The sequence below is a fragment of the Oculina patagonica genome, chromosome 5 (genome assembly GCF_052425735.1).
Source record: "Oculina patagonica isolate OP01 chromosome 5, crgOcupat, whole genome shotgun sequence".
NCBI lineage: Eukaryota > Metazoa > Cnidaria > Anthozoa > Scleractinia > Oculinidae > Oculina > Oculina patagonica.
In genome coordinates this window covers 23,203,414-23,227,035 of record NC_135762.1, presented here as the reverse complement: position 1 = coordinate 23,227,035, position 23,622 = coordinate 23,203,414, and the positions used below count along the sequence as shown (strand labels likewise).

The 23,622-nt window shown below is 39.1% G+C and overlaps 2 protein-coding genes across 3 annotated transcripts; one reads left to right on the top strand and one right to left on the bottom strand.

The window, feature by feature from the left end:
- The first annotated feature begins 1,763 nt into the window (after nucleotides 1-1,763).
- Nucleotides 1,764-22,147, top strand: LOC144653369 (uncharacterized). 2 transcript variants are annotated; one of them, XM_078513344.1, is made up of 12 exons: nucleotides 1,764-1,968; nucleotides 3,357-3,483; nucleotides 4,190-4,311; nucleotides 5,504-5,595; nucleotides 12,470-12,621; nucleotides 14,386-14,544; nucleotides 15,678-15,819; nucleotides 16,501-18,850; nucleotides 19,749-19,834; nucleotides 20,682-20,753; nucleotides 21,152-21,224; nucleotides 21,839-22,147. In XM_078513344.1, exons 1-12 carry the CDS (start codon nucleotides 1,807-1,809, stop codon nucleotides 21,980-21,982), a joined length of 3,681 nt encoding a protein of 1,226 aa, XP_078369470.1. In that variant the 5' UTR covers nucleotides 1,764-1,806; the 3' UTR covers nucleotides 21,983-22,147. The 2 variants fall into 2 exon arrangements, with proteins under 2 accessions (XP_078369470.1, XP_078369469.1); XM_078513343.1 differs by having other exon boundaries at nucleotides 16,498-18,850.
- On the bottom strand, nucleotides 10,816-12,366 carry LOC144653370 (uncharacterized). Its single transcript, XM_078513345.1, has one exon. The coding sequence runs from the start codon at nucleotides 11,908-11,910 to the stop codon at nucleotides 10,966-10,968; it is 945 nt and encodes a 314-aa protein (XP_078369471.1). The 5' UTR covers nucleotides 11,911-12,366; the 3' UTR covers nucleotides 10,816-10,965.
- Nucleotides 22,148-23,622: the final 1,475 nt, after the last annotated feature.

Genomic DNA, 23,622 nt, shown 5'->3' with positions numbered 1-23,622 from the left:
AAATTACAGATAAATTGAAATCGAAGTCGGCGGTAAATTAGTCCAAAAAATGGTCTTGGTCGACGATTTAGCGTTCCTGATTTTAGAAAATGCAGCCATAATACATGTTTGAAAACAACTCTCGCCAGTCTTTTGAACCGAGAGGGTCAAGTTTTGGCTCGGTCAACAGGGACAACCTTTTCATATAAACGCTCGTTAAAAGATGACTCGTGGGAGAGGGTAACCCTCCTACCAGGGACAACTCTCTTCCATATAAACAGGCCCTTAGTTACGCAATCCATTGTTTGTGCGACGCTTTTTATAGATCGCCTTTCAGACACACGTGCGTTGAGATAAGAAAGCTGACATGTCACTTTTAAAATTGTTATATAACGTTTGTAAATGTGACAAGTCACGTTTTTTCCATGAGATCGCAAGTGATCACCAACAGCGGAAAGTAATCCCTTGAGAAATTAAAAAAGTCCCTTGAGAGTTTACAAATATGTGGTTCCAAATTTTGACCACATAGGTAACCCCTATTCTACGTTTTTAGCTTGTAAACAAGCAAAAACGTCGAAAAAATAGGAAAACTGTTGGCAGAAACACAGCGTGATGCATCACGCAATTCTGTCACACAACTTATCCCGTAATATGGGTAATTTTTCTTCCCAAAGCTTTCTGGTATTGTAGATGTAACATCCATGATAACTGAATCGGAGCTCGGGACTTCTACTAATAATGTGAGGTTTGTATGAGGAAATTCTAATTTACAGTTAGTACGTGACAGACTCAAATTTAATTGTTGGCGTTACATGGCCTTACCTGCATGTCACGCCAAAGATTCCAGCTTTTTGAGAGACAACTTCTCTAAGTGGACGGTGTCCTGTTTGTTCATTGTTTAGTTCTCTCTGAAAAAACGACCAGGAAAGCGAGGACAAACCGAAGGGGCGATTATAGAAATGCCGAACGGCTCCAGCTCCATCAGATCAAACAGACATTGCAATCACTCATCTGATGCAGTCATTCATCTGACACGCGGCGAAGAGCAATAAACCAAGCTACGTGTAAGAGGAGCATAAATCATCATGAAAATATTGTAACACAAGTATAAAAAAGAATCTTTAGGATAATACTACAATTCTTGGAATGAAATTTAGAAATTTGGCGCACGGGTGTGAACAAACCTCGGTGTTTCTTTTTTCGCGACAAATGATCAGCTTCTACTTACCTATTCGTTTCAAGGCTGATCTTTGCTTTCAATGGAATCCAGAAACGCAGTACATCGCAAGAAATTGAATAAATATCGTTTCAAAAGGAACCATTGAGGTCAAAATTTCTTCCCGCCATCGGCGGCGCCATGTTCGATTTGAATGTTGTGACGTCACTTCCTGTATCTCACATGCGCTGTGGAGTGTGGAAGCGTGGACGAGAAAAAAGATGCACTCGCACGGAATTCAAATGGTATTTCTCCAGGTATTTATCAGTCGAAGTATTTATAAGTTCCAAAAGTGTAAATTAAGCTGCAGAAGCCTTTAAAATTGTACAGGTAACGGTTTGCTAGACTAGACTAGCGTTCGCCATGTGCTTTTCGAAATCAACAACTGCATGTTTTGATACGCTTTGCTGCCGAGACGAGAGTTTTATTTTATTTTTATCTCTCCTTTCTTTAGCCATACTTTGCTGAATGATTATTTTGAAATTATAAGTTTGTAGTTTACAAGCTGCAAGAAACCAGTTCGCACAGCAGTGCGTTCTGAATGAATTTGATTATTTTTTCACAATTTTAGATGATGGATTGTCCAAACTAACCAAGTTGCTACAAGGAAAATGCCCACCCTTGAGGATATAGCGGCTAGTGCCACGGGCAAAAGCAAGCAGCAACTCCAGGAAGCTTTGCTTGAGTTGATAAAAGGGAATCCGGACATTTTGGATTCTGTCACGAGATCTACAACTGGCACAGGTGGTCGATCTTCTGACAGAAGTGAAGGTGTAAGTGTTATCCCTTTATAAATATGATTCAACTCGAGAATAATTGATAAATTTATCAATTATTCTCGAGTTGAATCATATTTATTACAATGTAACATAAAGACAGAAAGCTAACCGAAGACCATTAATATTAATTATAATTTGCTGGTGAGGCAAATGAAGGGTATTTCCAGAAATAAATCCACACTCAAAAATAGATGGCAAGGTTATTGAACCACCCTCCCGCCTGGATTTCCAGCTTAGGACAACCTCATGACCTCTCTCCCAACCAGATTCCCGAAGCCAAAGACCTGCCTCCCACCTCCACCCCTGCTCCCATGAGAATTTTCAGTCTGCCTTTAAAGATGGATAAATTTTTCCACTGTCATGTTATTCATGTACGTTAATGGGCATGAATTTCACTGACTTTATGTTTGTAAAATTAATTAGAGAAAACGATTGTATGAATGGCTTGCATCTGTGGAAAAAGTTGACGCAGGCTTAAACTGTCCATGCCTTTTCTCTGTTTTATTTTAAAGCCCGTAAATTCACACAATTTTTCTGGGATAACCCTTTGTGTAATATGAGGTGCATAAAACAGACAAAAATATTAATACAACTGTGGTTTTGCCATCACTGTACATGGGTGGTGTTAGGTCCAGTCTCTCCCTCTTGATTCTTTCAACCATTATGAATCAAACATTCTACATTATTTTCAACTGGTGAAACATTTCTCCCAACCAAGAAGTGCGGCTGAGTACAGTCAACTCTTGCCTTGTGGGCACCCTGCTATTGCGGACACTCGCTATTAGGTTTGACTGGAAATGACTCCTGCTATTACAGACTCTTGCTATAATGGACAATAAACGACGCCCTGAGCACGACCGCTATAACAAGAGTTGACTGTACTTTGTAAATGGAATTTGATTTTGGGGAACAGCGTTGGCACAGTGGTGAGAGTGCTTGACTCTTACTAATGTGGCCTGGGTTCGATTCCGGCCCTGTACCATATGAGCATGGGTTGAGTTTGTTGTTGAATCTCACCTTTCTCCGAGGGTTTTTCTCCAGGTTCTACAGTTTTCCTTGCTCCTAAAAAACCAACATTTCCAAATTCCAATTCAACCTGGATCGAGGACCCACATGAAAACCAGCTAGCGCTGATGTGGTATCCTCTCCAAATATAGCCATTCTATTTCACTCTTCAGTTTTAACTTTTTAAAATACATATGGAACAGTTGCTAACAAGTTATTTGTCTCTACATTTTTCGGCCCTGACTTTTTTCAATGTACACTGCATGTCATTGAGAAGACCAAAAAACACACACGTAAACAAAGATCACCCTACAGCCCATGGCATTAAAATACATAAATAAAAACAAAATTTAATAATTCAATTTGAAAATTTGTAGGCAACAAGAAGTGGAGATGAAGAAGACAGACGTTCACAGAGGAGTCCGTCGGCGTCCTACCCTGAACTTGAAAACAGTCTCAACCAGCAGTCAAGAGCTGGTTATCAGTGGCAACTGTCTGACAGTGGTTAGAATATAATAATTAAGTATTGTGCATTTCCAGGCAGAATCCATTCTAACCCCAAGGGAGGGTCATAGGAAATTCTGAGGGGGAGGGGGGGGGGCAGTTTTAATATACCGTAAAGACTCATGTATAAGCCGCACTCGTAGATAAGTCTCACCCCCAGCTTGGCCATTCAAAGCTTATGTCATGTACGAACAATTGGAGACTGAGGCATTAACAGCTCCTTTAGGGGCCAGACCTTTTACCAAAGGCAATGATAGACAACAGCGGGTTTCAATATGTTAAATGATTATTTACGTAAGGTTTTTAGTGCTTTTTCTGATCCCAGACTTGACACCCCTCAAAAGCAATGTTCTTGAAGATAAGCCGCACCCACCATTCTGAGCCCAAAATTTCAGCAAAAAGGTGCGGCTTATACACAAGCTTATATTTTTAAGGGAAAGTATGGAAGTACGTAAACTGGAATTTCATTACATGGACAGACTGTGGGAAGGCTAGTGGTCTAATGGTTTGACAGCAACTAACCTGTAGTGAAAGCACTCTGTGAAAGAAAACACAAGCTGAAGCGAGCTTTCGTAAGCTGAAGCAAGCTCTTGTAAGCTTATGCCCTGACTAAAGATTTTTCAGTTAATTTTTATAAGGGTTTAATGCAAAACTTGAGTGAAATAGTCTAAGTGTTAATTTTTATTTGATTTTTTTTTTTATTTAGATGATGGTATAGACCCAGCATGGACAACAGCCACAAAAAATATGACCCCTCGTGAACTTAACAGATGGCGAAAAAAACTTTTCTCTATTTATGTTGGACATTTACCTCACGATATCACAAAGGTAAAGAAAGATTTTAGATTATCAAGGCCCTGTTAGGGGGGTGTTCATGTCCCCATCTGAAATTTAAATCTTTTCATGTCGAAATTTCAAAAATTGGAAAAACTGAACACAGAGTGAATTATTCCCAGAATGAGGGATCATTATGTAGCAGCAATTTTCAACCGAAAAATGAACTGTTACTATAGCTTAGATCGTAAGATTGCATTTGTTCAATGCATAAGAATTAACGTTACAAAGTGTAAGATGGGAACATAAAAGGCCAGGCTATTTTGGCTACAAGCCTGCCGCTTAAAAAAGCGCTAATGTCGCTGTCGATTTTTCTTTTTTCTTTTTCACTGTCGTAATTTCACGGGAGCATCTTGTCTTTCATCTTCATTTCAGCTTCTTCATGTCACCATTTCAGAGCCATGTCACCTTCGGAATTTACCCTAACAGGGCCTCATTACCCACAAGAAAAAAAAACATACCCCTACCTACAGGCTTTTTGCACTCTCCCCAGTTTTAGCTCATGTTCAGGAACCAAGAAGGCGGCTCGTTGAACGAAAGATTGATCTCTACAACTTCACGGAAAAATAGAAGACTGTGAACTCTACAGGTGTCCAAAATTACTCAGTGGCATTTTTGTAGCCATTTGTCATGTTTTCCTAGCTAAGTGTCTCAAATCAGGAAGAGTTATTTACACCATCTTGCGCTGATTACCCATCATGCAATTATGATCGCGAGGGGGTCTATGCTGGGGGTAACGCCGCAATGGACTGGCATCCCATGCAGGCCCTAAGAAAACAACAGAACTGATAGACATACATGTAATTGAACAACATACACTGTGTCACTGTTACAGTTAATTTAACCACTCTTGCGTCAGTGCTACTTAAGATAACTAGAGTGCTAACCGAAGTGCTAACAAGCTAGAAGCAATTCTGCATTTAGCCACTTATCTCTTACTCACCATCTGCCATGTTTGAAAACCATGAGGAGTTTATTTGCCTATTTAAATTTATTTTTTTATGCTGTATCATACTCTATATTTTTTTGGCAAAATTAAATCATTGGTAGTTGTTGTTGTTGTTGTTGTTGTTGTTGTAAACTGCTGGCCAATTAGCAATCACTTCTTATTTTACTTAAAAAAAGGATCGCATTAACTTTAAAAAAAATAATCTTATTTTGTGAGATCCAATTTGTGTTTTTGCAGAAAGAGCTTGTGCAGCTGTTTAGTGAAGTTGGAAATGTACAAGATGTCCATTTACAACCACCAAATGTAAAAGGAGGCGGCTATACTTATGGGTTAGTATAATAATTGATATTTAGATTAAGCCAAGCCTAAAAGTGGAGCTCCACACTTACCCATAAATTCTCTAGTTCTTAAAATTTTGTGAAAATGCTCTCATTAAACGTATACTACTCAAGAAAGATCTATTGCCAAAATAAATCGTCAACTCCAATAACTAGAAATAGCTGACACTAGGTTGCCCCCGAAGTTTCGACGATGTTTATCGGTTTTTCTGTGCTGTTCATCCTTTTCTACAATTCAGACATTAATTTGATTGGAAATTAATTTTCTATTTTGGATGATTATTAATTATGATACGGTAAATCATTTAATTACAAGAACGCAACAGCATCTTGACATCATTTTGTCATGTTTTGCTGTGGTGGGGGATCTCAGCTAGACTCAAGCTAGACTTTAGAAAATGTCTGTCGTCTTTATTAATTTAACACGCCAGGACGGTCGACCTATCGCGACTTGCGTGGCTCGTTTTCGCGACTTCGTCGCTTTGAATGGGCCACTTTGCAGGCTCGAATCGAACTCACTTCACTGTGGTAAAGTCTTGATCTCAGCGAGGATAAACTTTAGAAACTGCAAAACGTTTTAAAATTACCATTTGAGCCGGCCCAATTGTTTTATAAATATATGGGCTGAGAGCCCGAGCATGAAGAATGACATGAGAATGATCAATCTTTAGAAAGAAAAGGATGTCGAAAGAATTTCTTACCTCTGTCAAAGCAAACGCCTGCCGCGAGATCTCTTTTGAATTTCTTTTCTTGTTGCCGCATGTCATCTTGTAAAATTAAAATTTCATCTGGAAGTGGACCGATCAAGACTTTTGAAGTTTTCTCCATTCCATTAGTTTGTGCCTGGTAAATCACGGTCAGTTGGACAAAGGCTTTCTTATCGTAAATCACGCTTCATGACAACGATCAACTTTTAAAAGGAAAGGATAACGAAAGAATTTCTCACCTTTGACAATGTAAATGCTTGACTTTCTAAAAGTTGCTCGCTTCTGGTTTCCGGTTTCGCCTGCCACGAGTCTTAAACGATTATCTTGAGATCTTTTTTTAAATTTCTTGTAAATCTCGTTCGGAGATAGACTGATCAAGGCTTTTCTCCGTTCAAGTAGTTTGCGCTTGGTAAATCGTGGTTTTCAAGGACTAAGGTTTGCTTATCGTAAATCGCAGACAAATTTGAAGATATGGCTTGATATTTTCGTACGTGTTCCTAGACATATTTCTTCTTCGGCCACTCAGATGTAAAAAATGTGGATTTTCTTACTTCTCTGCGAGTTACTTAGTTAATTATCGCGAAGTCTTTTCAACAATTGCATTGCTTTCGGCTTTTAGACATTGTGAAATGAATAGGCCTCGAATAAAACCTCAAATTATCTTTTTCAAAATTCTGCCCAACTAATCAACCTTTACAAGCGTCGTTTGTTTGCTTGTTGTCATCTGTGCACGTGCTCATGCTTGGGCTGTCATCATTACCCAATCATCGTTTACTTGCGTCATCATTGACCAATCACCATATGTCGGCATTTTACAACTCCCGATACCTACTTGCGGGCTTTCAGCTTGTCGGCATTTTACAACTCCCAAGACTATTTGCGGGCAAAAATTGATCAAATCGAGAATTTTCCTGGTATATACTATATATACTCTATATTCGCGCGGATTACAATGATGCCTCCTCGGGTTTTGGCCTCTGGGCCAAAACCCTGCGGGGGCAACAAATAGTCCATGACAATATTTTTTGGCTGAAAATACCATTATTATTATCGATTTATTGGTACCAGTAAGTGATAAACAATTAACAGTTTGTTCATGCTCATGACAAACATGACATACATGTAACATACATGTATGTCATACAGTATGTCATACTAACATGACATACATGTAACAAGGAATTGCACCAATTTCCACTTGTTCATAAATAGACAAACTTTTCTTTAACAACATGCCGCTGTGCCTTTGCCTGTTACCTGACTAATCGAGAAGGCTCTGCAGTTTGCACTTGCTAGATGAGCCTTGATCTCATCAGGAAAGGAGAGTTGCAAGATGTTTTTCTACTGTACATTTTAAAAATAATTATGAACTTAAGCTGAAAAATTGTAGGCCTAAAGGCTAGCTACCCCCTTGATGGTTTTATTTTAGATACCGGTAGTATGAATTCAACTGTTTTGCAAATAAAATTAACTTATCCTTTTGCTTTGTTGTATTCTTTGTTGCTTTCTGCTCCTCTGGCCAGTTTGAAGTGATTTGTAAAATTTATTATTAGTAATAAAAACAGACATTACTTAAAGTTCTAAGTGTGACTAAGATTAAAAACTTTTTGATGGTAATAATTTGCGTGATTGATCCACGTTTCGAAGGTAAGTTGGAAGACTCATTTAACTCTGTTACAGGATGAAATCTGACAGATGACAAAGCGAGCATGAGTAAACAAGACCTGGGGGTGGGGTGGGGTGGGACCACTCCCACATGAAAGGGACCAGGATGCTTGTTGTCTCGCTTAGGGATGTAAATTTCAGATTTTGGTCTCACTTAGGGTGTTCAGAGCAAAACACTGATTTTTTTTTAGCTGAGGACTTGTTTCAGGTTGAATATGAAGAAATTAAAAATGTTGTCCTACTGTGGAATGGCAGTCTAGACGAATAGGCATGAAAAGTGGTATCTTTTATGGGTCAAAACAGCTTGAACCATACCCAGATTGGTCTCTGTTACGGTAATAAAAATTCAATTCTTCCCCCCCCCCCCCCTCCAGGAAACAGGCATCATTTTGTGTTCTACCTCTGGTTGCAGCGTGAAATGTTTGTTTTCCAAAGGTATGACAGGGCTCAAGACCTGCGTTACTACATTTACACTATACAAGCGAAATTCATTGTTACCAGTTATTTCTGACAAGGGCTAGAGATTTGAAATTCCAACTCTGAAACAACAGAGGATATCATCTGTCATCCTATTTGATAAATTATTGGCTGTGACAACAAGGCAGCATTGCTACAAGTGCTACAAAAGCTCCCATCATAAACACATCAAGCAAATGAAGTGTATCATTATTTAATTATTCACAAATGTTTACATGTACATGTAATAACTACACATGTGTATTGTCCAAATAAAAATCATAAAAATGTCCTTGGTAGCCTTTGAGGTACCAGGTCAGATAAGCATCCCCATTCAGTATCCACAAGTCACTTTCTGGATAATATCTGCAGCCAACTTCTGTTATGGCAACAGATTAGTTTAATTATTTGTCAAAAAAAAATTAATCAGTGAGCATCGTACTTACTGGTAATTACATTTTGAAAAATTTTTTGTTCAACCTTCATGATTACTTAATAACCTTTAGTTGTATACAAGTTTATTTCAGAAAAAGATTGCAAGTGTCACCTTGAATATTGCCTAGTTTTTGTTGGCCTTCGATTTTCGCCATGGTCGATCAGACTGTTACTGGTCACATGAGAAAAAGCCATACAGAAACTACAGTAAACCTTGAATTAACGTATCAGTACCGGTACTTTATGCTTGCTGTTAGAAATTGAAAGGGAATCATTGTTTCTTTTGGGTCATGTCACTTATCAGGATTTTCCCTGGTGAGACCTCTATTCTGCATTAAACATTCACTCTGTCTGCTTCTAAGAGGCAATTAAAATCTTCATGATTTTAAGAGGGCATTTGTTTACGGTTGTTACTTAATCAAGAAATGACCCAAGTTATATACGAAATGATCATACAGTAAAATTCCAATTTCTCAAACCAATTTTTGTTTCCCTTGGATGGGACTTCTCTGTAGTTTTTACCCAAATCCCTCGAACCTCTCTGGTTCATGGAGCAATTTTTGTTTTCCCTGGAGTTTTGAGAAATCGGTATTTTACTGTAATTTTTGTAAAAAAAGGAAATGTACAGTTGATGAGTAAGTAAATTTATATTTCTGTAAATATATTGATTTAAAAAATTTATCAAAGGAAATTGACTTTAAAATTTAATGCAATCTACAAGAAAATTCTGCTGAAATAACATTAGAAGTGATTTTCTTGCTGGCGTCAGAGTTTTATCTCCCTCAAATTTTTTAATACACTCAATTTCCTGAGATGATCACATCGTTAATTCTCATTACCAAACTAATTAAAAATTGCTATTAGAAGGTAACAAGAAGTTACAAATTAATCAACTAGAAATTATGTAAAAAATTGGCTAAAAAATAATAGGAAAATGAAATTACAGTTAGTAATAGTTGCAATTCAATCACGATTCGAATACAAAACTGTTTATAGCCTTCTTTTTCTGTGATCAATTAAGGGACCGGTCATTATGGGGGGGAGGGAAAAATATGTTGGAAAGATCAAAATTTCTGTAAGGCCCCCCCTCCAGGCCATGTAAGTAGCAAGTGACCCCCCCTTCTTTATTCAATATTTACGTCATGACCCCCCCCCCACCTCATATCTCCCTTTATATGCCTCAAGTAATTTATTATTAAATGCATGTTACATACAATCTTAATTGCACACTTGTTCTAATGCAAAAAGGATGGATCAACACTTAGTCAACCAAGGCTTCTTTGCTATGGATACTTGTCCAGCAATACGGCAAATTTTTGGATGAGTTATGTGTATAGTAAACATACCTCTATTATTAACTCCTTAACTTTGGAAAAGTGGTAGTTTTTACAAATTATGCTCTCATGGTGAACATAAATGTAATATCCATGCAAAATATAATTCCTTTCCAATGATTTTCCTAAAGTTGTAAAGGGATTACTTTGAATTCTTGTTGTCATAAATATCATGTTTTATTACTTCTTGGGCTATTGCAGTGATAATCATTTTGTAAAAAGAAAATAATTTCAGTCAAACCAGATATTAAAGCAGATTATAAAGGTCTGGTTTCTTTATTAACTAAAATTAATTTTAAGATAACAATGGAGTTTAGAGTGAAAACAGTATTTCTGTAAAATACAAATCACTAAAGTTGTACATAATAGTGGAGTTTAAACAAAAGAAAACAATAGAAATAGCATAAAATTGTACAATTTAGCATCTCACTGTTTCACATATGGTGTTTGCACTGTTCTATTTAACTGTTTTACCCACCTCAAACTGCTTATCCCCCCCTAAACTTCTTTATAAAAAATTTTAGCCCCCCCTCTTGCCACTCTGAAATAGCCTTGACCCCCCCTTCTTTTTTTCCCTCCCCCCCTCTACATAAATAATGACCGGTCCCTAAACTGAGTACAAATGATATTCAAAGCACTTTTGAAATGCTTCCCCACCCCACAAATTTTCTGTATGAAAGTAACACTGGATGAAATGAAATGAACATAACATGTATTTGGTACACAATATACCGGGAATATACTGCGATAGTAGTAGATTCGGCCTAAAACATTGCAGTTTTGTTAAGGGGGCTCTCTATCTTCAACTTAGCCATTCGCTTTGGTCGCCTCAGATATTCATCAATTGCTCTGACACAATGCTTCCAAGTATTCAACTTCTCATCTGCCGCAATGGCGTAAATATCAAAGACGGTCTCCTTCACAAAGCGAAGCCTGTCGGGATCTACAGCTTCTTTGCCTCGCGTTCCCGTGCAATTCTTGTTGTCTAGTTCGGATTGCGTGAAGATTTGCCTTAGGAGTTGTACTGCAAAGTTGCCGATCGAGCAAGCTTTGCATTTGATCTGGGTAAGCTCCTCTTGAGAAATGTACTGAGCAGATCTCACGACCGGCGGTGCAACATCGTTCTGGTTGTCCGAACCCGGCGAAGAAGCTCCGCTTGAAGGAAGCGCCTTCAACGGGTTGGTTGCCAACGGCGTACTGGAATAGAACGGAGCTTGAGACCGTGTCGGCGTGTTAATGGGAGTCGTGTTTTCCACGCGCAAGGAAGGTGAAACCGAAGGTGGCGGTCCAGTTGGGCCTTGTGTGGCGGTGGTCGCTCCCAACGGCGTGCTGGAATTCAACGGAGCTTGAGGCCTTGTCGGCGTGTTGATCGGAGTTGTGTTTTCCACGCGCGGGGAAGGTGAAACGGAAGGTGGCGGTCCAGCTGGGTTTTGTGTGGCGGTGGTTGCTGGTGGCTGCTCTCCTCGCGAGTTTTCGCCGCTGCCGAGAATCGAAGGGATCGGAGCGACTGCTACTGTGGTAGGAAGAGTATTCTGGATCGGAATAGAGCCTTGAAGAGCCGGGAAGAACGTAAATAGCTGCTCCAGACCTCGCACGATCTTGTTTTGATTGTGAAGGATCGTCGCTTGGTTCACCATAATGGCGCGTTGATTTTCCAAGATGGCGGAGAAGCGATCTTGATTCATCGAGTCATTTGGTTCCATGGCCATGTTTTTGTCTTCTTCTCTTACTGAAGCTGCACAGTTAATTATTTCCTTGCGTTAAATGGGCGTTAGGAAATATTTACGCCGCTTTAAGGTATTTAAAGTTGACTGTTTTGAACGAGTGCGAGTTAAATGGCCTCCACGAAAGGGAATCGCGAGTATACCCGCGTGACTCGATGCTGAGGTACCGCGCGTCTCACGTGGTAACGCGCAAACGAGGGTGGAGATTTGACGTCACGCGATACGAAACCATTTACAGAAAGCAAGAAAAACGAATAAAATGTTAAAAATTATACAGCTTGAAACCGAAAATATTACATTATCCGAAATAAGACAAAACACTGTATTTAGAAGGGTACTCTACGAGCAGAGTTCCCTTCAATAAATATACATTTTCAAAATCTGAACAAAACTAATGTGATAAAATTTTGTTATCATACTGGGAAATAATGGAATCTTTTTCATGTGAGAGTGGTTGTTCAACAAATTTAAAATAGTCAAAGAAATAGTCAAAAATATTTTATTGAATGAAAATTATAGTTATTCATAGTTATTTGTTTTTCAGTTTTGTAAGATTTTGCACACTTGACGAATGCCGTGATGCAGTAGCAATGCTCCATGGGCGTTTCCTTGGCAACAGGACTATAACAGTAGAGTTTGCGTGTGAAACCAAAGAAAGATTAACATGTGATGATCCAGATGATTTACCCTTGGACAGTATGTATCTTAGAATTCACAATTTGTGTAATAATTATTTTATGATAATAGAAATACATGTATTTATTTTGCAAAGAAATAATAGAAATACAAACCAACACAAAATATCTAGGACAAGAAACTCTATACACTATGTACTGTATTCAGATTTAAGTGATCAGTTAAAGATGATTTCCAGTCCGTACTGCGCAGACTCAGGGTTTGTTTTCATTTTTGTTTTGAATTCGTTGAAACGTTACAGTTACACTTCGGTGATAGCGTACATGAAGTTTTTTAGTTCGCCATTACGGATCGTTTCATTCAAGAATTCATGATAAGCTAAAACGTCCGTTTGAAATACCGTCGAGCTTCTTTTACTCGTTATTATTGTTTTGCAAGGATATCTGGCGTTAATAATGAAGAAAAAGGTAACTTTTGTCGCGGAATTTTTATTTTTGCTAGGAAACATTCTTCTGTTTGTGAGACTCACAAACATTGCTGGCGGAGATTGCGCAGTACGGACTGGAAATCATCTTTAAACCAGGGTTGGTGAATGGTCCTTTCAAAAATGCGTGTCTCGCAAAACTTTTGCTTAATTTCAGTGGTCTCATTGTCTCAAAAAAATTGTGACACCTTCTAAGAGTCTTTATTTCTTTTGCAAGGCTAAAAAGGTCTCAAGCTTGCAGAAAAGACATCAGTCTCGCCGTCTTGCAAAGTCTTGCATTTACCATTCGACACCCCTAAACCCATAATCATTTTATTATTAAACTGAATCTTGCCTTGAGGCTTTAATAATTAACCATTTGGTTTTTAGCTAGCCCCCAGCCTTGGCATGTCTATTTACAATACTGAAGTTGGAAATAAATAAAGGATTTACAAATTCATTTAATGGGTGGCTATTTAAAGTATTGGTTTGACTGTAAAAAATATTTTATTTTTTGAATGAGAGAATACATTTCCCCTTTTGAAATGATTGCAAGTTTTTTTCTAAACTTTATTTACCATAAAGGAAATCACATGTTTTTATATAAATATAGTTTTCTTCTTGTGCATGGTTTGTGTAAATTTTGCCTTGAAAACAAGATTGTAAACAAGACTGCATTAATTGTAAACAACATTCACCCAAGATGTACCTATTTTTCTATGTTTTGTGTATGGTAGTTACAGGTAAATTTCTGTAGAAACACAGGATGTTGCAGCAAGGAGCCGACAATAATTGTTATTGTTACGACATGTAATTTTAATTAATTCCACATTCTTTTCGTCAGATTTAAAGCTGTTTTCCAGTCCATACTGTGCAGACTCGGGTTTTGTTACATTTTTGTTAAATGAATTCAAAGAAACTTTCCACTTCAGTTAAAGCGTGCATTAAAGTTTTTTGGTCTGCCATTATGGGTTGTTTTGTTTGAGAAATTATGCTTGATGAGCTTGAAACGTCAGTTTGAAATAGCATTGAGGTTGTCTACTCATTATTATTGTTTTGCAAGGACATCACAAAAATAATGAAAAAAAGGTTAGTTTGTGGAGGAATTTTTATTTTTCCTCGTAAACATTCCTTCATGTGAGACTTACATAAACATTGTAGGCAGAAATATTGTGCAGTAAGGATTGGGAATCATCTTTAGCCAATCCGAAGTCAACTGGAAGCTGTCTTTGGATCCTGATTGGACAATGACTGCATGAAAGAATGTGAATTAATTAAAAATGGTCACACTTTTGGGCTCCTTGCTGTAAGCTCATAGTTGTGAATGTTTGACTGAACTGGATTTAATTCCCCTTTTGTAGGGAAAGACAAGCTTCTCAGGAATGACTTCCCAAGGGTTGAACATTTAAATCGTCCTATGTCTGATGTTGAATCTCAAGAAAAAATGGTTCTTTGGAAACTGAGGTGTTCTGCAACAAAGCAGAAGTCATCTAATACAACGTTTCTTATAAATGGACAAGGTAAAGAGAATGGAGATGTTGAAAAGTTCTGTGTTCCTCTTTATGCAATTTGTTCTGATTGGATGCATTACATGTAGTTTGGATTTTACAAATTGACAAGAAATATTGTTCATTTGATAACTTGTAACAATGACCAGGTTACTGCTAGCCTGTGAATGCAGACATATTTCCACCCGTTGTGACTATAAATACTGTACCGTATTTACTCGAATAAGCGCCGCGGCGCTTATTAAATTTTTCGCGCCACAAGTGCGGCGCTTATTCGAGGGCGGCGCTTATTTGAGGGCGGCGCTTATTTAAAATTTGGACGCCACAAAGAATAAAATATTTTGCAGTTATCGAAAATAGCGTCTTCTGATTGTCAGTATTCGCCTCTTGCTGAAGAGAGAAGTAGCGCTGGCTGTCCTGGCAAGGTTCGCGGCCTTCACAACATTTACAGAGCTACGTATTGTAAGAATGTTGGATAGAAAACTAATGGGCGAGCAGTAAAACGATTACTGTGAACTGCAAAGCATCGCTCTTGATGAAAAGAAATGTCCAAGTTTGTTTTGGAGTTGCTTTGAAGCGCAGTTTTTAGCAAGGCGGAATTCTTCGAATAAGCGCCGCATCGGGACTGCGGCGCTTATTCAGGGGCGGCGCTTATAAACTTTTTTGTCCCAAATGCGGCGCTTATTCGAGGGGGGTGCTTATTCGGGGGCGGCGCTTATTCAAGTAAATACGGTATGTCTGTGTTTGCAGGCTAAATAAGTCACTGAGGCAGCAAGCTATGCTAGTTTTTTTGTACAGTTTTTCTGCTGCCAGGGTTACTGACATGGTTCTGCCTAACTACTGAAGTACGGTACTTCTGCAATAATTGCACACTCTGTCACTTTTGAATGTACAATGAAATCTGTATAAGGTGTACGCCCTCAAAGGAATCTCAGGTGTTCACCTATGAAAAGGTGCCAGTTTAATACGGTGTCCTGTCAACCGACATAGGATAAAGCTTAGTGGAAATGGTACATGTAATGTGTTGGACACTTTACCAAGCAGATTATGGAGGTCCCCCCCCCCCCAACAAAGGTAATAGAAAATATAATAAAAAATAATTAGCAGAGATATTTTTGGTTATGATTTTTGTTTTTGGTTTTTAGAAGGCAACAAGGAAGAGGTTCTTATGAATGCCCTTCAGGAAATAGTGAAGAAAGTTGTCAGTCTTCCTGCTGACACTTTGGCGCCACCCACTGGATCAGAGGGTTCTCCGTGTTCACCTTGGGTTCTGAAAGAGATAAATGGGTATGTTCAAACCTCTACATAAGTCAGGAGATGATAAATTTACTAAACTGTTTATGAAGCTACATCTTTTCTTTCGAATTACAGTAGAACCCTGGTAACTCGAACTCTGAAGGGAAATGAAAAACAGTTCGAGTTAGCGGGGTTTCGAGTTATCGGGGTCAATTGCATATTTAATTTGTCAAGTTAATAATTGATAGTTAACCGATTTTTCAGTACTTCAGTATAATTATGGTACAGTGCAAATTAAACTTATCTTGTCAGAAACTCTAACAAGACCATACATTCTTATGATAAGAGTGGAAAATGGCTGTCAAAAACGTGATCTGTTCGTTGCTCAAATCAATGGGCAACCGTGCCAAGTTGCAAGAACCGGAATTCGAGTTATCCGGGTAAATTTGACCCAAATTTTGTTCAAGGGAAACGAAATTTAGTTCGAGTTAGTGGAGTTGTTCGAGTTATCCGAGTTCAAGCTACCGGGGTTCTACTGTAGTTGATCATTTTACATTTTAACAAACTATTCAAAATCAGGGAAGTGGTGATCCAATGGTCAGTGCTGTAAACTCCAAATTGAAAGGTCATAAAACAGGCTAGCCAGAGTTCTCATTATTTGCACCTGAGTGCAAACGTTTCCAAAGGAACTTGTCAATAAGTTGCTGTTATTTCCTTTCTTTAATATAGCAGTGGTAGCAATGGTGTGCCCGCACAACAGTCACACTCAGAGAAGCCTATGAAGGATGAAGAAATGAAATGCAATGGGACTCACGAATATGGCATATCGCAAGTGACAGATGTAAAGCATACTCATGACAAGGGATCAACAGATAATCAAAAAGATCTTAGACAACCACAGACACTGCCATTAATCAGGGAAGGACAAGCACAGTCTCCAGAAGCCAGTGGTCCAAATTTATACTCAACACCAGATAGCCAAAGTACCAGAAATAGCCTGTCTCCAGGAAGGTATGTGTCAGCAAACAGACCAGGTGAGACACCCTCAACTGGAAGGGAATTCCTTTCAAGTAGGCCTGAAGTTACACCCTCTCCAGGAAGTTATGCGTCCCTAAGTAGCCCTGGTGTTACACCCTCTCCCGGAAGGCATGTGTCTCCAACTAGCCCTGTCGTGACACCTTCTCTAGGAAAGGAGTTCCCTCTAAGTAGCCCTGATATTACACCCTCTCCAAGGAGGTACACATTCCCAAGTAGTGTTGCACCATCTCAAGGAAGATATGTGTCTCCGAGTTCACCTGGGGTTGCACCCTCTCCAAGAAGAGATGATAGCTCACACAGTGAGATGGAAACTAACACAAGTGACTCTGTTAGTCTTGGCTCACTCTCACCAGAAAGACCAGTCAGGCAACATTGCCAGTTTTGTCATGGACGGAGTCCAACAAAAGGACATGCTTCAGAATCAAGCCTTTCAGAGAGCATAAGTTCTTCATCTTCTCAACCTACAGCTTCTTCTTGTGCATTTTGCCATGAAGGTGAAGAAAGACTAGGTAAAGTAGATGATAGCCATGCAATAGTTGACCAAAAACTTAGCAGGCATATGCAGTATGATAACAAGCAGTCACTAGAAACTCTTGGGATTAAAGGTGTTGTACATCATGGACCACCTAATGCAAATCGCTTCTCAGGAATGGGACTCTGTTCCTTTGATTCTGATGATAGCTACAACAAAGAACCACATACTTCATCAAGATTACCCCAGCAAATAGGTTCATCTGTGTCAAGAAGCTTGTCCCAACAGGATAAGAAAATGAATCAAGCAAGTGATGTGGGAAATGCTAGAATGGACGCAGAAGTACAGGACTCAAAAGGTTCTGCTACAGTTTATAACAGAGCACTATCTTCTAATCAGTGTCATTCTCAAAGGGATCGGTCAGGCTTTGGTCAAGGTAGTGTTCCTCGACAACCACATGTTGTGTGTTCTTCTTCAAGTGTACAGATGCCACCTGTTGCAAGGCATCACCAGCAAGAGCTTTCTCATCAGAATGAGACGAAATCCAGTAACACAGGCCCTTTGCCTTCTAAGCCATTGTCACCCAATGGCACAACTGTATCACCCTCTGCTGTACCTGCACCACCTCCTGCATCAGACACAGTAAGACCTCGTATGCAACAACCATTACTCAGCAACCCTCCTCACTGGCCAGGACATCATCAGCAGATTCATCCATTACTGGCAAATTTTATGGCCGCCAGGTTGCAGCAACCTGGCTTTCCAAGGCACCAGTTTGGTAACTCTCCACTTATTCCACCTGGTGTCTTTGACCCAGCAATGTTTCAAGAATGGAATAGAAATTCACTCATACAACAGCAGCTCCTCGCATCTAGGCTACCATTTGGACTGCCATTCCAAACAGGAGGGCAGCAGCCATGGCTTGGAGTTGGACCACTGGGTCCAGTGCAAAACCAAGCGCAACGGCACAGACTGCCTTTTGGAAGACACGACATAGGTCATGCAGGAAGGGGACGACCCTTTGCACCAAGATTTCACAGTCCTGGAGTTGTCAATATTAGAAGTGAAGGTGACTTAGAGAAAAGTATTGCTGGTATGCCTTCAACTTTGTGCCCGGAGCAGAGTTCATCTGTTGAAAACAATTTAGAGACACAAAAAGACACAGTGGAGAGCAACAGATCTACAACTAGTGATGCACAAACAAGCAATGTGAGACTGGCTCCAGTTCCACCTTTATCTTATGAAAGTGAACAGTCAGCTAGTGTCAAAAGTATTTCAGTTGATAGCGATGCTACAAAGCTGTCTTCAAGGTTTAGTCCAACCAGTGATTTCTCTCCAAAGAGTGTCTTAGACACAGTGCCAAAAGAATCAAGAGACGAAACTGGATGTCAAGGTATTTCATGCAGTCAGGAGCCTGACAAAAAAGAAAGAGTCATTGAAGAGGGTCAGCTCCTTGCCTCACCTCCAACCTCCGCCCTGCCAAAACAGGAAGCTGATTTGGAGAGCACGAGGACCACAAAAACACCACCTCGTAAACTGAGCCCAAGTGAATTGCTTCTGAAGGAACAAAAGGTAAATGTCTGAAACATCACCTCAATTCAGTGTCTAATTAAATTATTACCGTATTTATTCGGTTATAAGGCGCACTCGGTTATAAGAAACACCCCAAACTTGGTAACTTTGTTATGCCACGTTTCCAAACTGAAAATTCTCCAAAAACACTCGGTTATAAGACACACCATCAGTTGGAGAGTTGAATAGATGCGGTGATCATTTTAGGGACAGTTCTTTTTTACAGAATTTGAATGTTGTTCATACTCCTTGGCACAATCTTAGAAGTGTACTTTTTAGTTTTGTTGCAGGCCATCTGTATTTAAAACATACAGTTATCATCGGCAAAAGGGCTCAATATATACATAACAATTTGGTCCAATGGCCTTTTGCTAAGAACGCTGGGCTCTGGATCGAACAGCCCAGGTTCTAGACCTGGTCAGTCATTGCATAGTGTTCCTGGGCTTGACACTCCACCTTCACAGTGCCTTTCCCACCCCGGTGTATAAATTAATTTTAATGCTGATTTAATTAATTTTAATGTTAACTCTGCAATGGACTAGCATCCCATCTACGGGGGAGGGAGGGAAAGGGAGTTGCAGGGCAAGCTCTGGTGCATCCTCGGAGACCCAGGGGCAGTTAGTGGGGGCGGGGAAAAGTCTATACGGGCGAAAAAAAATCATGACTTTTTTTCGCCGATTTTTTTTTCGCCCGTATAGACTTTTCCCCGCCCCCACTAACTGCCCCTGGGTCTCCGAGGATGGCTCTGGTGGTATGGGAAGACTAGCTGATACATACTTTAACATAGGGTATGCTTTGTCTGTATTTACTGAGAGCTAGTTTTTCTTTGCCTCAAAAAAAAAAAATATAACACCTTCTAGTCCATTTATCGTAAAACTTTTTATCTTGCCTATTTTAGAGTGTGTTAAAGAGAATTGTGCAAGGAAATGAAATGTTGCGCCAGTGCATAGACTGGAGATCATCAGGCGGGGTTGCCGACAGCAGGTATTGTAAATACAAACGGTTGATTTGTTTTTAATGTGTAAATACAAACGGTGATTTTTGAATGTGTTGTGGTTCATTTTTTCTCACTGGAGCCCAGAGCATTCTTTTATTCTGTCTACAGAGTTCTATCTAGGGTATTTGAAGGGTAGAAGCCCCAGCTTCCCCCAAAAAATATTGTTATCATTTTAGTAGATAACTATCTATATCGGAGATTCATCCAGACGCGATGCGATCAGTGCACATGAAGTAAGTTTCCCCTGTCTTAGGACACTTATTGTATCTCAAAATGCACCAGATTGCATCTCAGTGCATATTCATTTCAAAACATTTCCCGGGGGCATGCCCCTGGACCCTGAGACTTCTCCTCCAAACGATAAATCCTAGAAAGAACCCTGGTCTAGGAGCCCTGTAGTTAATAGGTCAGATCTTTGTAGGTCTTAAACCCTATGAAACCGCGTTCTTTATTTACAGCCGTTACCGATCACACGCGCCCTCCAACGACATTTTTCTCTTGAAACCAAGCTTTCTTCTTCGACATTCCAAGCCGTTTTTCGGAAAATATTTGAGCCGGCCGTAAAGCGGCCAGTAAGTTTATTTTGCTACGTTCGGTCCGTTCAGTCTTTCGAAGTCATAACTGCTGATAACTCGTTCATAACTGTAAACAAAAGTTACATGTAAGGCTTTGCGTCGTCTCGTCGATGTGTTTGGCGATGGAAACGGATGATTGACGTCCATCAAAACTCATTTTTCAGACAAGAAAAATGTCGTTGGAGGGCGCGTGTGATCGGTAACAGCTGTAATGACAGTACAAGTTGAGTGATGTTTTTTCTGTGTTCTTCTTACTCAGCGATGCTCTTAAACAAGAGATCCACTTAAAAGAAGTGCAGCTGCAGAAGGAGAAGGAAATTATGCTGGCCAGGTATGATAGAAATCAGGCTTTTTTTCTCCTTTTTATGTTCTCTTTTATTTCTGCTTGTTTGGTAATCTGATATAAAAACTTACTGTTTAAAGTAAATATCTTTATTCATACACGGTTGAATTTAAAGCTTGAAGCTTGTGGGGCCTTGTATACCCAATCAAATTGGAAATTGGATGTGTTGGTTTAATTTCTCAGTTCGTTTTCAAAACAAAAACAGCTGTTGTCGTGTAATCATAATAAAGCAAATTAACAGCTAGAGAAGACTACCTTTATATACCACCAAATTCTAAGAATAACATTAAAAGAACGTATTTGTTTGGTACGGTTTGTTGGTGGTTTGAGCTTTGGACTACTAATACAAAACAAATACTTGTATTGTACTTTCTCTGTTTATCCAGGAAAGCAGAGCAAGAACTTCTGTATGAACGAGAGAAATTAGAAGCCGCCTTCGATCAACAACTGAAAAAAGAGGTGGGTACGACTTGCACGGTACGACTAACAGGGCCATATTTTAAATGATACCGCAAGTTTATCCTGTGAAATGTTTTTAAAGGCAATCCAGTGAACGAGTCAAAACTCGAAGCAAATACTTGTAGCTGGCGCAAAATGCGGGGAAAAGTCACGTTTGTTTTTGGTTTTACTTCTGATTGGTTGAGAACGTAGCGTGAGGTTTTTTTTAGACCAATCACTAAGCGTACTTATGCACAACTAAAGCAAAGGCGAAATGGAATGAAAGTTCAAGTCGGGAATAAGCTAGGAAAGAAATTATTACAACAAACAAAGTAGACTATGTCCTCATGCAATAACTCTATCCCACTTTCGGTGTTCCACTTATCCCCGAACCTCCCAACCTCCTTCAAAAATAGTGTACAAAAATATAAATTCTTTAAATTTTATGGGACCTTCTATTCTTCAAAAAGTATGTAGAAAATCATGGGACTGCAGCCATTTTATGATCTTCCTAGCATTTTTTATATTACATAAAACCTTACAGAATAGTGCTAAAACGAATGAAAAGAAATGAAAATTACATTCACCTATAATTCCAACTTTTAATTTTCAACCAATTTTGATTTTTTTCACAGCTTGAGACGGAACAACGCATTGGAGAAACGGAGAACAAAATCCGTCTTGCGAAACTAGAGAATGAGCTGCTAGTACTTTATCAGAACCTTTATGGAAACAAAGAACAAAAGGATATTAAGATTACTGCTGACAAAAAAACTTGACTTTATTAGTTGGCCCCATCTGTTGTTCTCATGGATTGAAATGAATCTATGCAGATTTAATTTGCGTAAATTTGATCATGTTCAAGGCATTTGCTTATGTTTGGAGTTTCCTGCTGGTAAGAGTTGTTTACATATTTTCGATAATTACGACGTGTATCAAAATTTCATACATCGTCCGTACGTTTGAAAAGATTACCCTGAGAATTTAGTTTTCCCTTATAGTTAAAGTACGTTCCTCAACGTAAATTTATGAAAATGTAAAATTCCTCTTGCAATGTAACATGGCTTTGGAGTTAAAGATGTAATGTAATTTTTGCCATAATAAATATATTTTTGGGGACAAATGTTTTCCTGGTACACTGGATGTAGCGATGGGAAGATGCTTAAATGGGTCTTCGCCCTGAGGTCCTAACCGTTGTTACTTTTTTATAATTATAGTGTACCATTTTTTGACAGAAAAGGAAACCCTCTCATATATCGTCTATTGATTGGTACCCATTTGATATTAATACTACAGCAGACCACTCCATCCCTCCCTTTTCTATACCCTTGTTAATACTTTGTTAAACTATTCACTTGAGTATGGTGTGTCTGTTTTTGTTTTCCTTGTCCTTCTCTCTACTTGTAAATTGTCATACCCTTTTAATTTACTCCCTACCCTAGCCTGGAAATGTTACCCCTTTCGGGTAAAGTAAACCCCTCCCCCCTCTCCCTGCCATCAACTAACGCAATTTTCAATCCTGGATATACTTCAAAATTAGGCCTCGTTGCGAGGTAAACAAGATTTCATGACATATTTCCGAAAACCAAAGTCGTGACATTTACTCATGACTGGTAAGGGACTGGTCCAAAAGTACGGGGGGGGGGGGGGGGTGGGCCGGAGCAATTGGAAAAGTGATGGTTCAAAAATTTGTGACCCACCCCTTCCTGCTGGCTCAAAACTGATTGACCCACCCGTGGTAGGGGGTTAAAAATTACATGACCCACCCCCTTTGCTTAAAAAAATCAAGGAACTCATCTTTTCTTTATTATCCATTAAGGGTTGGAGGTTTTTGATTTGACATAAGTTTTTTAAGTGAAATTCCTTATATATAACACCCTGATTTTCCCTGATGGACACTGCTGTTCCATGTACGTCTTTTCCCGTTTCTTAACACAGCAAAGAAGAATGAATTTATCACTTCTTATACTAGTCTGTTGCAAGTTTTCCACATATTTCTGTGTAAATTCCATGGGAAAATTTAGACACAAACATATGCGAAACCTGAAACAGTATGTAATATTATTTCATAAACAACTATTGAAGAGTTCATATTGTTACACAGAAATTGATAACAGAAACTACAACCACTGTCCATCATTCATATTTGCAAAGTGTTTTAGTTTACTTGTCTGGTATTAAAAGGCTTAAAGCCCGTCGTGAATCTATGCAGGTTGAAGAGAGACAGGCAAACCTGATGTTATGATCACAAACCATCTAGGGGGGTCAGGGGGCATGCTCCCTCGGGAAATTTTTAAATTTGGGCCTTCTGAAACCGCTAAAAATTCATTAAAAATGCTCACATAGAGAAATTTATCAATTTTATATACTGATGAATACAGCTTTTCTTGGAACTATAACAGTTTAAAGTTAGTGTATA

What these genes read in the sequence shown, in the direction of transcription:
- LOC144653369 (XM_078513343.1), top strand. Translation starts at nt 1,807, where the DNA reads ATGCCCACCCTTGAGGATATAGCGGCTAGTGCCACGGGCAAAAGCAAG. An exon ending in GTTCTGAAAGAGATAAATGG is followed by an intron (nt 15,820 to 16,497) that starts GTATGTTCAAAC and finishes TCTTTAATATAG; the next exon opens with CAGTGGTAGCAATGGTGTGC. An exon ending in TGCTTCTGAAGGAACAAAAG is followed by an intron (nt 18,851 to 19,748) that starts GTAAATGTCTGA and finishes TGCCTATTTTAG; the next exon opens with AGTGTGTTAAAGAGAATTGT.
- LOC144653370 (XM_078513345.1), bottom strand. Translation starts at nt 11,910, where the DNA reads ATGGCCATGGAACCAAATGACTCGATGAATCAAGATCGCTTCTCCGCC.